The 16,013-nt window shown below is 38.0% G+C and overlaps 2 protein-coding genes across 2 annotated transcripts; one reads left to right on the forward strand and one right to left on the reverse strand.

Annotated features, from left to right (window-relative positions):
- Positions 1-3,608: 3,608 nt before the first annotated feature.
- Positions 3,609-12,416, reverse strand: gtf2e1 (general transcription factor IIE, polypeptide 1, alpha). Its single transcript, XM_007570338.2, has 6 exons — positions 12,223-12,416; positions 11,128-11,423; positions 10,871-11,028; positions 7,604-7,799; positions 7,117-7,355; positions 3,609-4,760 (listed from the first exon to the last, which is right to left on the reverse strand). Exons 2-6 carry the CDS (start codon positions 11,415-11,417, stop codon positions 4,300-4,302), a joined length of 1,344 nt encoding a protein of 447 aa, XP_007570400.1. The 5' UTR covers positions 11,418-11,423; positions 12,223-12,416; the 3' UTR covers positions 3,609-4,299.
- Positions 12,417-12,509: 93 nt separating this feature from the next.
- On the forward strand, positions 12,510-15,962 carry rabl3 (RAB, member of RAS oncogene family-like 3). The gene is made up of 8 exons (XM_007570339.2): positions 12,510-12,612; positions 13,206-13,297; positions 13,649-13,778; positions 13,862-13,976; positions 14,080-14,230; positions 15,207-15,278; positions 15,541-15,579; positions 15,724-15,962. Exons 1-8 carry the CDS (start codon positions 12,567-12,569, stop codon positions 15,778-15,780), a joined length of 702 nt encoding a protein of 233 aa, XP_007570401.1. The 5' UTR covers positions 12,510-12,566; the 3' UTR covers positions 15,781-15,962.
- Positions 15,963-16,013: the final 51 nt, after the last annotated feature.

The following is a 16,013-nucleotide window of genomic DNA, read 5'->3' on the forward strand; positions in this document are numbered from 1 at the left end:
ATTCTCCCCATTGGAGCAATTACTATCAGTATGCTTTTTAAGGCCGTGTAACATTTTACTAAAAGTCCTCTCAGCAACAAAAGAGGTAGAAGAAGATTGGACTGTTTGGGAAATGGATAGAAAATCAAAGGTTTTTGTCCCCTACAGGCTTCCCTCATAAATTGCTGACTTTATCAGCTCACAAATAAAATCTTTGTTGAAAATTTGACCATAAGTCTCATAGGTTCACAGAATGCTGCCATACTTTAGGTGTTGTTATTTAAAACAAATCTGAAACATCCCTCTTCTGCATATCTTAAACCTTGACAGACATTTTTTTTTTTTTTGGTCAAATGATCCAAACTGTGCAAAGAATATTAGATGAGAAGGAAAAAAATATCATTACAATTTATGAGTGGAGGCATAGTGTAATAGCAAGCAATGCTGCTTCGTGGCAAGAAGGTTCTGGGTTTAAATCTCAGCAGGCCTTTCTGCCTGGGCGTGTGTGGGGGTTTTAGTCTGCAGTCCAAAACATGCATGTAGCATTAAATACTAGAATCTAACTTGTCCTGTTGTGTATGTAAACAGCTGTATATCTTACATCTCTCCTTGAGGAACTGGAAAACTATATATGGTAACATGAAGAAGATAGTTAATAATTCAAAGATTAACAAATTTGTGAATGAATTAGTGCTGCTATATTGGTAGTGTATTTTTTCAGAAACATAGTTGCTAAAAGAAAGTCTTATAATCACATACCATCTCTGCAACATGAACAGTGAAGCAGAAAGTCACTTTACATCAGGTTAAAAAGTCAATGTGGATGCATGCTTGTATTGTTATTGTTGCATGTTAGCATTCAGTTATTAGTCCTTGATTAACAGGTTGATATATGTTAGTTGCAGAAATAAAATCCTGTTTTCAGAAACATTTTTGTGTTTTAAGCTAAGCTACATGGTGGATTAATTGTTGCCTTGCAGGAAGAAGGTCCAGGGTTCAAACTCTGGCCTGGCAAATTGTTCCATAAAACATTTCATAACTTTTATCAAGCAAATATTTCTCTGACATCACACAGCAAGGCTGATTTGCCACTTCAGCACCGTATATCTGACGACGCCAAGCCTTTCCTCAACACCCAGAGCAAGAATGGAAAAGGGAAAGCTGAAAAAAGCCTGATCCAAAAAAATGCAAACGTTAGCAATGACCCTCACTTCTCTATTCTAAATCTTACCGTGATGTTAAATCTTTTTACTTTGACCACTTGACTTTTTAAAGACTCAAAGTAAGGGATCAAAGGAGATTGCTGTGGCTGAGCGACAGACAGACAAACGGGGTCGATTCTTAAGTCGTTAATCTTTGGGCTTCATTAGATCAAGAGCGACAGACACCTGCAGTCAATCAATCTTTATGTAATCTTCTCAAACAAACCTTGTGAGGCATCACTCGTTACAGTCTGCCCTTGTGTGTCTCCTCCCACTCGCACAAACCAGTCAGATGCTACTGTGTTCCTCATTCAGACCCAGTTAAATGTGATTTTGTTATTCAGTTTGTGAATGTTAACCCTGAGTACGTCTTTTTTACATAAAAAGAAGGAAATCAAGTCATGTAAAAAAAAAAAAAATAGGACGAAGGTTTGGGTTGTAAACTCAGTCATCCATGTTCTAACTTATTAAAACACGAACCCACCTGTTCTTTCAGGTACTATGACTTTTTGCAGCTTTGTGGATTCCCCCCCTCCCTCTGAGTTCTTCTTCACACACCCTGTGACCCAGACCTGCCTTGGTAGATCAATGGAACAGCATGGGCTCAGCTTTTTAATTGAGCTGTCCTGAAGGGCAGGGGATGTTTTAATGAGCCCTGGTCCTGTTTTCATCCTGACCTTTGAGGTTCTTCTCTACAGGTGTCCATCCTCTAACTTAAAAAGAATGTATGGGCTTGTAGGGTTACCCCAGAGGTTTTTACCTCACCACAGTCCTCTGCAAAGGATGACATTTTCAACTTGAATTTAATATGTACCAAAGGCTTTTTTAATTATTTTATTGTGATTCAATACTAGACACATTTTGATGTATGTTTCATCAGTGTGAAAAGGAATAGAATCTTAGTCAAAAATATTAACAGGCCAGAACAGAGCGGTTTCCTTTCAGCAGAAAGGAACGCATTAAAGTACTTAAAAATATAAAGCAAGACTTTTTGACATTATTAAATAAAGTGGAGTCTTGTTTGAAATATCCAAAGATGGAAATATACTGACTCCTGAAAAGTTTAACAAATAAAGTTAACTAAACAGCTTACTAGAATAAAATAATTATTTCTTAGAATAAATCTAAGATATTAAATTGATGTTTTCGTCTGTGACCTTTGTGTTTTACATTTCGCTCGCAGTTTGCTGATTGGTTGGCTCAGTGGTGTGGCTGCACATTCTGGATTGGCTGTTTAACAAAACCTCCCTCCAATCAGTGACCACGCATGTGTCTTCAAAATTCTGGCCGTTTTCAAATTGGCAACCTCTTCTACCTCAAACCTCAACAAAACTGTCAAGGTCCTCAACTCGTACTACAATACACAAAATTCTGTTTAGAAAAATGCAACACCATAAACTATAAATTGTCATGAACCAATACTATATGTAACACTCGATCAAATCCTCTCCTCCTCTTGAAACACAGAGGGCAAGATGGAAATAAATACTGGCTAATAATATAGGCATAAAATCAATATCTCGTGCATCCCTAATTGTTACAGGTTTAAATATTTGCGACTTTTGTGAAGGGTTCCAGACTGCTGCCTGGGATATAATGCATTTCTCCCTACAAACAGAAGTTTTAAAACTTAGTCCATTCCATTTTCAAAAACAGTTAATTAAAGCATTTTTTCTGTAATTAACATTAAGGGGAACATCTGACCTCTACAGACAAATTCAATGAAAGTCTAATTTGGCTGCATTTGAACTCTTAGCGTTTTGCTGCAGTGTGATGACGGAGCATAAATTATTACCACTTTTTAATCTACTCGCACATCTAAAAATAACATTGGAATTAACAGAAGTATAAATAAACAAAGATTTAACCCTCATGCATTCCAACAATTTCTATTATCTCAACATTCAGAGGAAAAATATATTTAAAAAAGTCACTTTAAAGAAGATGCTGCAAAGAGAGAATATTAATACAGTTGGTAACGTGACAAGTGTAACATTGGCATATCTTTATGCAAATACAAGAGCCTTGTCAGAATGTAGGCCTTGGCTTGGAGGTGACATTTCTCTCTGTGTGAGTGGGTCACTTCATGCCGCAGGACGCTGTGGTTACACTAGAGCAGTGATTACAAAGCAAGTTTCACATCATCCTCAGGAATCTGATCTGACAAGCAAGAAAAGGAATGACTGGAAGGTTTCTCTGAGCTGAACGAAATTAAACAAATCTTTACTTTTCTACCCTTTCCATCCATTAAGGCAGGTCTCCACAGCAGGAAACAGGTAAGAGTTTTCCTCCCCCTGCACTTCCAATGCATTAACTGAGTTAAAATGAAATGGGCAGAACTTTACCATTTAAAAATTGTCTAATAATTGTGCAACACCTGCAAACATCACATTTGCTTTATAGTAACAAGATAAGGACACATTCAGCCAGGGTAGCAGGAATATTTTATTACAGATATCTCAAAGTTACAAATGTTTCACTGTTACCCACAAAAAAAAGTACCAAAAGCACCTTCTCTTTCTCTGTATTTTGCCTGAGATGAGAATTCAGACCAAGCCTGTTGAATTGTAGAATATTCTTTGACTCGACATCATCTGAACAGGCAGGATAATGAAAGCAGCCGTCGCTTGCTCAGTGTTTCAGTGTCCAACCCCCGCACTGTGAAGTGCTCAGATATCTTTCACCAGTTCTCTCACGCAATCAATGCAATTATGCCCATTCAACAAAACTGACTGGAGGCATGAGATGGATGCCGGTGTGTGTAGACAGCTGCATCGATTAAAGCAAATGTTGCGTCCCTTCTGTCCGGTAAATGAAAGAACAATGGCTGAAACATTTCTGGTAAAGATGAACTGTTTTGAACTGAAGCAAATAATAGTGGTAAAAGAAAGAGAGCGCAGCTGGCAGACTGAAATTTGTTGTCGTTTGGTGACTTTTGAAAATACTTCAAATAGAAATACTACAAATATGACCGGTGGAAAAAAAAAAAAATACTGGCAAACCAGACATTTTCTGAAGTTTTTGGAGCAGCATCCCGTTTCCTCTTCAGTTGTCCACCCACAGTGTAAGACAGCAGAAGCATCAGTCAATGAATGCAACTTAAAGGATCTAAAGTTCTTCAGTAGAACATATCCTGGAAGAGGTTTTGTCCCATCTCAATGTAAGCCTCCTTTTCCTGCATAGACATCTGCTCCACCAGCTCCGGCCTCTCGCCCACCTCTCTGTATGAGAACTGCCGACCACCCACCATCACCATCGGCTCATCCCCTACCTCCTCGAAGTCGTCGTCGTCGTCCTCTTCTTCGACCTCTTCAACGGTGCGATGCTGAGAGGCTGTGGCAGTGGTGGGGCCCGAGGGGAGTTCGTCCTCTGATTCACTTGTGTCGCTCTCTGAGTCACTGGCGTTAGCTGTGGCGGAGGCAAGACCCCTGGCAGCTGCGCTCGCTCCACCCACACCTGCTCCCGCGACGGCTCTCTTCTCGTGGATGAGCAGGGCGCGCATCACTTCCTCGTTTTCGTCCGCCTGGCCTGCCCCGTGACCGGTTGCGCCGTCCTGAGCTCCGGCTGCGATGTCGCCGCCTGCGGAAGAAGCATTTTTAATTTGGAAAAAGATTCCCCCAAGAAAAATAAAACTCACTGAATGGCTTAGCTTCAAAATACGTCAAAGATGTGTTGTTACTGTATCAACCTTCCAGACCACTCAGGTCTTGAGGCTGTAGTCTGATCTGCATCTGCAAAATCTCAACCAAACATGGACCACAAACTGCAAAGCTACCAACAGACTGAGCTCCTTTAAATCACCCATCGGTTTAGAGCAGCAAGTGGAACATTGATCAAGGAAAACAGAATGTTTATTGGTGTTCAATAATTGGTTACTTTATTATGTTTTTGGGGTGTAAAGCTCTTTGAACTGCCTTGTAGATGAATTGGTTATGCGAATAAACTTGATTTTGACATTAAGATTTAGGAAAGCATTACAGACAAAAATAAAATACACAGCAAAGTATTTATAACAAATCACTGACCAGTTTTCTTTCAAACTGAACCAAGTTCCTTGTCCTCCTCTGTCATCAACAAGGGACAGGTTTTCAAACTGAATCAGGACTCTACCTTACAGAAAGGATGTTTGTGAGTCATTTGCACAAGAAAGGATCCTCTTGTTGACAAATCCTCACTCAAACTAATCAAGGCCGATTATTTCAATTGAGCAATTATGCCACAATAGATGTCTGACCAGGTCTGATTGCCACATGCCCTTGTTTGGAGAAACAAAGTCAGCGTGTGATCGCTCACTGAAACCCCACGCAGGAAGAGGACGACAAGCTTAGTTAACAATTATCTGTCTTCACTTCCCGTCCACGGCCTTTAGTTTGACTGAAAGCTTGGATTGGTGCTGGCAGCATCATGCTGCAGGGCCACGTTTCTTCAGCAGAGACAGAGAAGCTGGTCAGAGTTGATGAGAAGATTACTGGTAGTGAATACAGAGCAATCCTGGAAGACAGCCTGTAAGTGACTGCAGAAAAAATAAAATTTTTTAAAAAATTCATCCCCCAGCAGGACAATGAGCCAGGGCTGAAACAAATAATCGGATTAATCGTGATTAGTTGACTATTGAAGAAATTGTCAATTAATTTGGTAGTGCATTAATTATTAATACACTCAAAATAGGTCATTTGCTAAAAGAACAACATACTCAGAGCAGAAATTAATCCAAAACTGTAAAAGAAAAAATATACTTTTAGCATTTAAAGTAAAAAAAAAAAATCTTTGTCACTCTTCAAGTGGTATAATTTCAGCTTCACTTACTTCAGATTTTGTAAAACTGAATAATGATTGCTATTCCAATCATTAATACACAAAACAGCCGTCTGATGTTGGGTCAAGCAGAAACAGCAGAGCTTTTCACATGTTGATGTTAAACGTATTTTTATTTAGCTGCAGATGCATCCTCTGCTACAAATGATCAAGCTACTCAAAGGAATGCTCTTGTTGCATTTTAGGCAACAACATGTTTGTTTTCTTATCTGAAAAAGGAAACAAATAATTTTTTATGTATTTCTAATGTTGCTTAAAATAAGAGGTTAGATGAAAAATTTGCAGAATGCCAATTTTTTTAATCTGATTCATTTTCAGATTAATCAATGGAATATTTGATTGCTAAAATAATCAGTTACAATGAACCTAAACATACAGCTGGCAATTTAAAATTCAGGTTCACAGAAAAATGGGAACAAATAAACCGTTTATTCCCATTTTATATCTGGATTCTGTGAAGTTAATTCATGAGCAAAAAAAGCCGTGAAAGAAGGTTTTCAATAAAGAATATGTTTAAAATATTTGGGGGAAAAAAAAGCCTTTTATAGTTCACCATCATAAAATCATGGCAGCACAGTTAAATAAATGAAGTCATTCCAGGGCCCATTAGTTGAATTTCGATTTCTCAGAGACATTATCAGGGGATTAGGACCGAAATGCCTCTGGACCCAACTAATTAGACTTACAACCAGTAAGAGCAACACAACACGTGATGTAGATCTGGGCCATTTGGCAGCCGCCCACTTATCTGCTCTGACTTGGAGTAGAGAAACTTTGCCCCCACTACATCAACAGCAGTGACTGACCGACTTGAGGAAGGCTCGGTGGATTTATGTTGGACCAGAAGGACGTCTGAAGTCCAATTTTCCAGAACAAATAAAGCTAAGGTTGGTCAATCCTCTGATCCTCAGTTTTGCTGTAAATCCCTCTTCTCACCTCAACTCAGTGAAGAAAAAAACCAGAGAACTGGAACAACAACAAAACAAAAAAAAAGAAGAAAAACTGTACCCTTTATGACTCTATAAGCTAAAGCTAAAAGAAAAATGCTAACTAACTTTTTTCTGAACAGAGAGAAAGCTCGGCACAGAAGAATGTTTCACGTAAAGAAGAATTCACTCACGGCTCTTGAGAGCATCCGGCTCGTTGTAAGCCCCCTGCACCGTGCTCTGCGTCAGCCAAACGGGCCGCTCCTTGGGGGGCTTGCCCTCATTGACCTGCCTCTTTTGGTCATCCTGCTCCTCCATGCTGATAACCACATTCTGGATGTACAAATCAGCGTAGGTCGATCCTTTATTAGACCAGGCTTCGCGGTGTGGTCCGCCTGCAGCATTTCCTGCAGCAGCTGCAGCTCGTTCACGGCTAAAGAAAAAGGAGAAAAAAAGAAAGCAATTTCAAAAAGCAAAATAAAAAACAAACAAACAATAAGATTAGGGAAACAATGATACATTTTAGCTAAATTACCTTTAGAATAAAGCAAGCATTGACAATAAAATGAAACATAAGCCATTTCCATTTCTGCAGATGAATAAATACAAAGGTGAGCTACAATCCACTCCCTGCCTGAGGCGGTAAGTGGTGTGTTGCTGTGAGACTTGTTTCGAACGGACCTCTGCTTGAGAGCGGGGATCTCGGTGGGCTCCGGCTCCAGCAGGTCATGGGACAAGTTAATATCTTCGGTTTCGCGTAGGAGTGCGTAGATGGGCTCGATTTGCTCATTAAAGCGGGCCACAAGTGTCCTGGCATCAGGGCAGACCGATTCATCTTCTTCTACCTCAGTCTGACAAAAGGTGCAGCGAAACGTACCTGCAGGGAATCAAAGAACTCAGAGTGAAGCAGAAAACAGAATTAAAACAAGAAATTGCATTTCATGGAAGCCACTGTAACATCTAACTGATGCATGACAATGTGCTTGGCATTATTGGTGTATCCATTGTACATAAAGTGCAGATGTTTCATTACTTAAAACATACATGGTGTTTTTCTGGGATCTAACATAGACGAGCATGCTAATAGCTATGAAAGAAAAAAAAATATTACATAAAAACATACAAAAACTGAAACACCTGAAACAAGAGCAATAATTAGAGATGTCCCCCAGTTTTGCAAGTGAATCTTTCTTTTTTGTCCAATGGGTTTCTGATTTGCCCATTTGTTGGTCTGCAGTGATCATCAGAAATGATATTGATGTTTTTTCCAAGGTTACTTGATTTTTTTTTTTTTTTTGCACGGTGACGACCTCATTTATTGTAAGCAATAAATTACACCATCACTGTGTAGATCTCAGGTCAGGCAGACACCAAAAGACCCCCAATGTTTCCAAATCCAGCACATTCAACGACATGCAGAGATTGAAAGTCCAAAAGTATTTTTGCTGTAAAACACTCAGACTTTCTGTCGACTCCAGGTCAATTATCTACCATGCCATTTAATTTTGACAGAGTCCCAAAGGAAAGTATGATTAATAGTCCTGCTCCTACTCTGAACAGAAAAAACTGCAAAATGGAATAGGACTGAAATGACCACACCTGCTAAAATATAAATTTCTGTTCAGCTACCAGAACGAACATGTAGTATCACTCCACAACAATAAAAGGTTTTATTCATATAGGTTCTTCAGGGTTCATTGGTGCATCTTTAGCAAAAATGTAGAGAGTAATCTTGGGACTGGTTCAGTATTTTACCAAATATAGGGAATAGCTAAAATATCTCAGTGTTTTAGAAGGGATTCTGAAAATGCTCAGTGACCTGTGACTGCAGCACCTATGAAACAGATCTAGGAAGAATGAGCATGGAGAATCTGTACTCCAAAAAGTCTCCAAGCTCTGTTTGTAGAGTTACAAACTATATTTTGCCATTTGTTTCTCTGCACAACAAAAACTGAATTTAAATTGCTTTCTGTGTGCACTCTGACTCGGTGGAACTCGCACACTATCAGGTAAACACTAACTCATCCTCGACTGTGAAGACAATGTGCAGAGAAAATACACGGCAGGTAACCTAGGCAACCAGATTTTTTTTTTTCCCAGAGTGGATTTTTTTTTTGTTGGTTGGGAGAGTGGTAATAATTTGAAAAACATTAAATTATATTTCTGAGGGCTGTCGGAAATTGGACACAGTGCACCTCACCCCTTGCCTCCAAACAGTAAGAGAAGGATGTGTCTGACCATCTGCTTCTCTTCCTGATCTCAGTTTCAATAATTGGAGGCATTCCAACATTAGCACAGACCTCATGTCTGCTTTTAGCCCTTTGTGTGCATCAGGGATGGAGCAAAACAAAGAATGCTCATTTTGGGCTTGAGGCAGAGAGAAAAATGACCGCTTAGAGAAATAAGCAGAAAAAAAACTGTTGTTAATGACCAGGTGGATGTCTATAGATGTGATTACTTCCTGTCATGATGTCAAGACCAAAGAAGCAGCTGCAAAACGGTAAAGATGCTGATATTTCTCTAAGTTGAATAAAAAATAAAAAAAAAATCTAAAAGGAGGCAACTGACAAGGAAAGGGAAAAAAAAGAGATGTGTTTTGCTCAAGCTGCAGGGTTCTGGCTCTTCTCTGAGGGTCAGGCTGAGATTGAACTGAAAGTCCAGCACTGTCATTTCCTATCCCTATGGGATCCCACTGAGTGTTGCTGGCCCCGCAGAGGCTACCAGTCCATCCGACTATTATGAGATCTGGCTACTTGATTTTAAACAGCTTCCTTCGGGTGGTAGAATAACTTCCCTTTACAACAGTAACTAATTCAGAAAATGCTCAGAAATTGAGAGGATACTGTAGGATAAAAATCAGTCGCCACATGATGGTTAAGAAGGAAAAGTGAATCTTGTGTTCACCCTCTGCAGAAATGCATGCTGTTACTGTTAGAAAGATAGCTGATGTGTTCATTATTTTCTCAGTTAAATCGTTTTGCTGGCTGAAAAGCCATGGTGAGGTTCAGTTTGAAATGCTTTGAACTCATTACATGTTTCTTTTTGTCTGCGTGTTTCTTCCTTATCTGCCATAGGAGCTGTAAAATGTGAAGGCTAATGTGGTTTAATCTACAGTAATATTTAGTTTTATGCATTCTTGTTTTTCATTTTTGCTAAGATTTTGTTGACTTTCTTCAGGAGTATCTGGTAAAATGTGATTTACCATTTATCACATTTCACCGTGAAATAATTTGTCTGCTACTCTTTCTGAAAAGAATTTGGCATCAAGGGAGAGGGGTGGATGTATGGCCAACACCAGGAAATTTGATTTGTCTAATATTAAGCAGCTGATAATTGTATTTGCTAAAATGTAAGTGTGAAGCTTTATGGGCAAAACCCAATTCCAACAGAAACAATACAACTTAAAAAAAATAATATATGGTAATTTAAAAAAAAAGAAATTGTTTGAACTGGTCTGTGTTGAAGGACTTGGCGATGAGCCACTCAGGAAGCAGGAACTAAGCAACAATGTACAGAAAATATACTGAAGAGAATAGTGTGGGTTTCATGCAATTATCTCTGAAAGAGTTCATAGCCATTTAAATATGATTAAACATTTTAATGTAAGAAATGCAGGTTAACTGATATAGTAAATCATTCCATTAGTACAATTCATTTTTCAACATGTGCTTTCACTGCCATCTAGAGGCAAATTAAGCTGCATGAAACAAAAAAAAACTGTGAATCAATTTTGATGGAGTGTCTTGGAGCATAGATCTCTTCTAGTACCAATTATATCTAAATATCAATTATTGTCAAAACCCTGCTCTGTAGGAAGGAATACAAAATGGTGAATGAGATTTTGATATCTGCGTTTCCCCAAACTGTCCAACTACTTTTTGCCTTTTAAGTGTAATAAGAAAAAGGCAAGAAGTGTTTCAGGAAAACTGCTTTGTGTCAAGTATTTACCAGTCATGTGATCAAAAAGCTGATTGGCCTCCAGGTCAGTGAAAGTGGAGAAGCAGCAGGGGCATCTGAAGGAGGCGCGGCTGGTGGAGTCCCGTTCGTCTGTCTCAATGCGACGTCGCATGTGGTCCAATTTGTACTTTACAACGTTAACCAGCACTCTAAGCAAAAAGAAAACCTGTTTTGTAGTTTATGTGCAATTAAATGGATCTTAGTTAAACTGCAGAGTGAGATCCATAAACAAATAATTATAAACAAACCTGTAGTTAATGAAATAGTAGTTGTGACGTGTCGTCTTCCCATCAGGGGCTGTCTCCACTCTCATACGGCACTTGACAAACTTGTCCGCCTTCAGGGTGTTGAGCACAGAGCGCAGCTGTTTCCGGTCAAACTTCAGCAGCTCCAGCATGTCCTCTTCTCGGACACATGGGTTACGTATCAGCACGTCCAGAGCCAAGGCATGTTCTACTCCATAAAAACCCCTTACAACTTGCTTAGCCAGCCGCTTCAGAGACGCAGGGACTTCGGTTAGTACCTCAGGTTCAATCATTTTTAGCTGTGGAGAAAGAAACATAACTATAAAAAAGTTCAGACCCATCTAATAAAATAAAAAAGGAAGAAAGGAAGCACGATTAATAATTAATAAAAAAAAGATCTTTGAAGAATAAATGCTTAAGCATGATTTATTTTCTTTCCATTTTTATCAACAACTAGATATGGCAAAAATCTGAATTCATACTGTAAATTGTACGGCTTTGGAAGTACACTGGAAAATTGGAACACTGTTTATAAAATTTATTTTATCCATGTTCATATCTTTATAAAGTAAATTTAAGCAATCAATATCTGGTTTTAAATATTATGACTTTTTTTTTACTTAAAGACATACAATTTACACTTCAGCAGGTTTAATTTACTCATGTGACGTTTTCTTTTTATTCGAGAGGGAAAAGTTGTATGTAATAGTAAAGGTGCTTCAGTATTTGAAGGAATAATGAATACCGGAGACTGCAAAAACACAAAAAGGGGGAAAACTGCCAGCAGAGAAGATTGGATATTTTGACCAACTTATTTACAGATTCAGTTTCTAAACATACACAAAATAATGGCTAATTTTAAATAGACAATACCAGCAACAAAGTCATCACAATTTACCTGAGCGTCATTTAAGCTAAGTAACAAAGGAACAAACATTTGTAGGAATTTGGTCGAGATATTCGTCTTTAAATGATAAGCCCTTGATAACATAGTCTTTACACACAACAGTTTGCTTATAAATATCTATACACATTTAAACAAGCTATAAGAGTTTACCTCATGGTAACTACATTTCTAAAAGTTCGTTAGCCTCTTACCCGTTACTCTTCCTGTTTCACCAGTAACACAGATCGAAACGCTAATTTAAGCCATTTGAGATTAAAGTTACTCGATCATATCGTCAGACAAAAACGTTTTAATCAATCAGCATTCTTCTACACTTCCGAATGTTTCAGTTGCTAAGTTTAGCTAATGTGCTGCAAGAATTATCTTGAGAGGGTAACTCCGGAAGTAAAACTATAGACCTGCTCTTACTAAATTCCTATTGGGCAGAAATGGCACTGGGCGGAAAGGTCTTTTGGAATTAACCAATCAGCGTAGATAAAATTATCTTCAAGGCGGGGATAACTTGTTGTTCTTCCGGTACTCGTCGTCATCAGAAATGGCTTCTCTTGACAGGGTAAAAGTGTTAGTTTTAGGAGATTCTGGTAAGCTACGCTCTATTTTTATTTTACGAATGACAACAAATATATATGTACCTACTTTTTATCATTGGTTTTCTTTTAATCCAGACTTAGTTTCGGTGGTGTGAAAACCATATCTTGATTAAGAGCCTATAAACTATAACTGCAAATCTGTTTTGCAGCTATGAAATCCTGACGCATTAACAGAAAAAACAATGACACTTGTGGATGTTGCAAATGTAGATAAATGTAGTACTAGCCATATTATTATCTTGTATAAGTAAGCTCAACTCCACTGGCGCATCAAAAGGAAACGTAGCGAAGCTCTGTTTTGAATTGATATAAAAATAAAGACTTCTGTGTCATAGTTTGCACAGAGTCTTTGTTCCAGGCATACAGACTTTACCTGATTTCCTGTTGTGAAAAATTATGCTTTGTATACAACGCAGGTAAACGAATCTGTTTGTATTCTTGAACGAAAGGGAATTGCAAATACCAAGCATCACTAAAAGACAAGCTCTCCCAGATTGTTGTGCTCAGGAATTGTTATATAAGCATACATTTCACATAAAATCGTTTCAGTGAACCTTTCTATATATTTTTTTAATCATTTACAGGGGTAGGCAAATCTTCCTTAGTCCATTTAATATGTCAGAATCAGGTTTTTGGAAATCCATCTTGGACTGTTGGCTGCTCTGTGGATGTACGGGTAAGCACTGCAAACATGTCACATCATTAATGAAAGGAAATGATTCTGTTACTGTTGTCAGATGTAATTGGTTTGCCATTTATTTGGAAAATGCTGCACAACTTTAAACAAAAATCTATTTACCATGCATAGTCATTATTGTTATTCATCAGGATGCCGTGGAATTTAATATAAAAATATGCACACATATTAAAATGTAATTCCATGATACCAAATCATGACTAAGCAATAATTCTGGAAACTATTCCATCATAATGTGGGCTTTTGTAGTCAGACACACCTCCTAATGACTGATTCATATTTTATTGACTAAAGTGCCATCATATCACTTCATATCTACTTCAATTACAGGTTCAAGATTACAAAGAAGGAACACCTGAGGAGAAAACCTTCTACATTGAACTATGGGACATTGGAGGATCAGTTGGCAGTGCCAGTAGTATCAAAAGCACCAGAGCAGTCTTCTACAATTCAGTAAATGGTAAAATAAAATAAAAATAATGATTTGTATCTAGGTCGAAGCTCTCAAATCTTATTGAAGTGACTTTATTTTATATCTTGTAGGAATAATATTGGTACATGATTTAACAAATAAGAAATCTTCCCAAAATCTCTACCGCTGGTCAATGGAAGCTTTGAATAAGGATTCCTCCCCAACAGGCGTCATTGTCTCAAATGGGTTGGCTTTCATCAGCAAAATATTTTCTAAACCTTTATGGATGCAAAAAGCTACAACTCATGTGACCTGAACTACTTCTTTTTGTATGTTCATGTAAATGCAGTGACTATGACAGAGAACAGTTTGTTGAGAACGCAGTGCCTTTGCTGCTGATTGGAACAAAGTTTGACCAGATTCCAGAGAACAAACGCAGTGAAGTTCTCACTAGGACGGCCTTCCTTTCTGAAGATTTTAATGCAGAGGAGATCAATCTTGTAAGTTTCTTTTTTTTAACTGAACTTTGAAAAGTCGATGTTAGAAAAACTGCCTTGTTTGTTAAACAAAGGTAATATTTCACATGTTTGTTGGTTTATGATTCAGTTTACCGTAGAGTGCTGAGAAATGTTTCTCCACCCCACACATTTCTTTTTTTTCCTCTTTTGTCGCATTTAAATGTTTTGAGATCATCAAACAAAACTTACAATCAGACAAAGATACCTGAGTAAATTCAGTTTTACAAATTATTTATTACAAATTCATTATTTATTATTTAAAAAATTATATCAAAAACCAACCTACCCTTTATATAGAAAAGCAGTTGTACCCCTTGGTAAAGCCATAATTTACTGTGTTTAACAACACTTTTGGCTGCACACTGGCGAAGTATGTAGCACCGTAGCCTTGCAGCAAGAAGGTCCTGGGTTCGATTCCCGACCCGGGGTCTTTCTGCGTGGAGTTTGCATGTTCTCTCTGTGCATTCGTGGGTTCTCTCTGAGCTCAATTTCACTAGCCACTCCCACGCTTGATTACTTGATTTCTACAGGTCTTGAATAGACCTGTACAATCAAGAAGGAAAGAAAGAATAGCACAAGGCCTGAAGCTGTTAGACTGACTGTGCTGTACTCCAGGTCCAGATCTAAAGTCAGACATGGGCTGGAATTTATGAATTCTGCTTTCTAGCAGAAAATCATAGGAGAAAATTTCCCACCATCAGTTGTTGACCTGAAACTAATGCTGTGTTATAACAATATTTAATACTACGTAAAACAATAGTATTAAATTTAGCCCAATCTGAATCATTAATTCTAAATCAGTCAATATCATGAGCATAAAACAAATACAAAGGAACTCCAGCAGGGGGGCTCTCCACAACTCTCTTTGTCTTTCTTACCAAAATCCCCTGCATGTGGAAACAAACACAGTGGTTTACCACCTCAGAAAAAAAAGCTGAAAATTATCATGTTTTCCCAGGACTGCACAAACCCGAGATACTTTGCTGCAGGCACGTCAAATGCTGTGAAACTTAGCCGTTTCTTTGATAAGGTGAGGAACCTGGATAGTGCAATGCAATGTTTTATTCATTTTAGGACAGTCTGGTGGATCACAAATGTCACAAACATCTCTGTTTTAAAGCTACTTGCAGTGTCTCTGTTTTGGTGGTCTCCAGACAAAGTGAAACTGAAACCCAATTAGACAAATATACATTGTAACTTTTTTAAAAGATAATGTTTAAATCAAAAATAATGAAGTTTTCTTTATTTGTCATGTTTTGTAGTAATCTGAAAAATCTTATGACTTTTGGTAGGTAATAGAGAAGAGATATTTCACCAGAGATTCAAGTCAGGTGAGTTTTGTTTGCTTTTGACACTAAAACATTTTAAAGAACTGAATGTGTCACAGTTTAAATAGAATATAGGTACAAATGCAGACTAAAGTGTGAAATGAAATGACCATCTCTGAACTTTCCTTTCCTTTCATTTCCTTGCAGATGACAGGCTTTACTGACAGAAAAAGGTTCAACTTCAAAAGTTTGCACTATGACTGAGTTCCATGAATGCAACAGCAGTGGTCTGTGGTTTTCTTCTGTTGGCTGACATGTTGGAGACCAGCCTTAACAACATAAACAACCTCACCTCCGCCTCTTTCTGCTATTTTATATACTTTTGACCTAAGTGTGAACTCAAAAAGAAATTTAATGTAAATTGGGAATAAATCTTTTACAGATAATATGCAAGATTATTAGGGAGTATATTTTTATTTTAAATGAACTACTTGATT

The sequence above is a fragment of the Poecilia formosa genome, unplaced genomic scaffold, assembly GCF_000485575.1.
Source record: "Poecilia formosa unplaced genomic scaffold, Poecilia_formosa-5.1.2 Scaffold259, whole genome shotgun sequence".
Lineage (NCBI taxonomy): Eukaryota > Metazoa > Chordata > Actinopteri > Cyprinodontiformes > Poeciliidae > Poecilia > Poecilia formosa.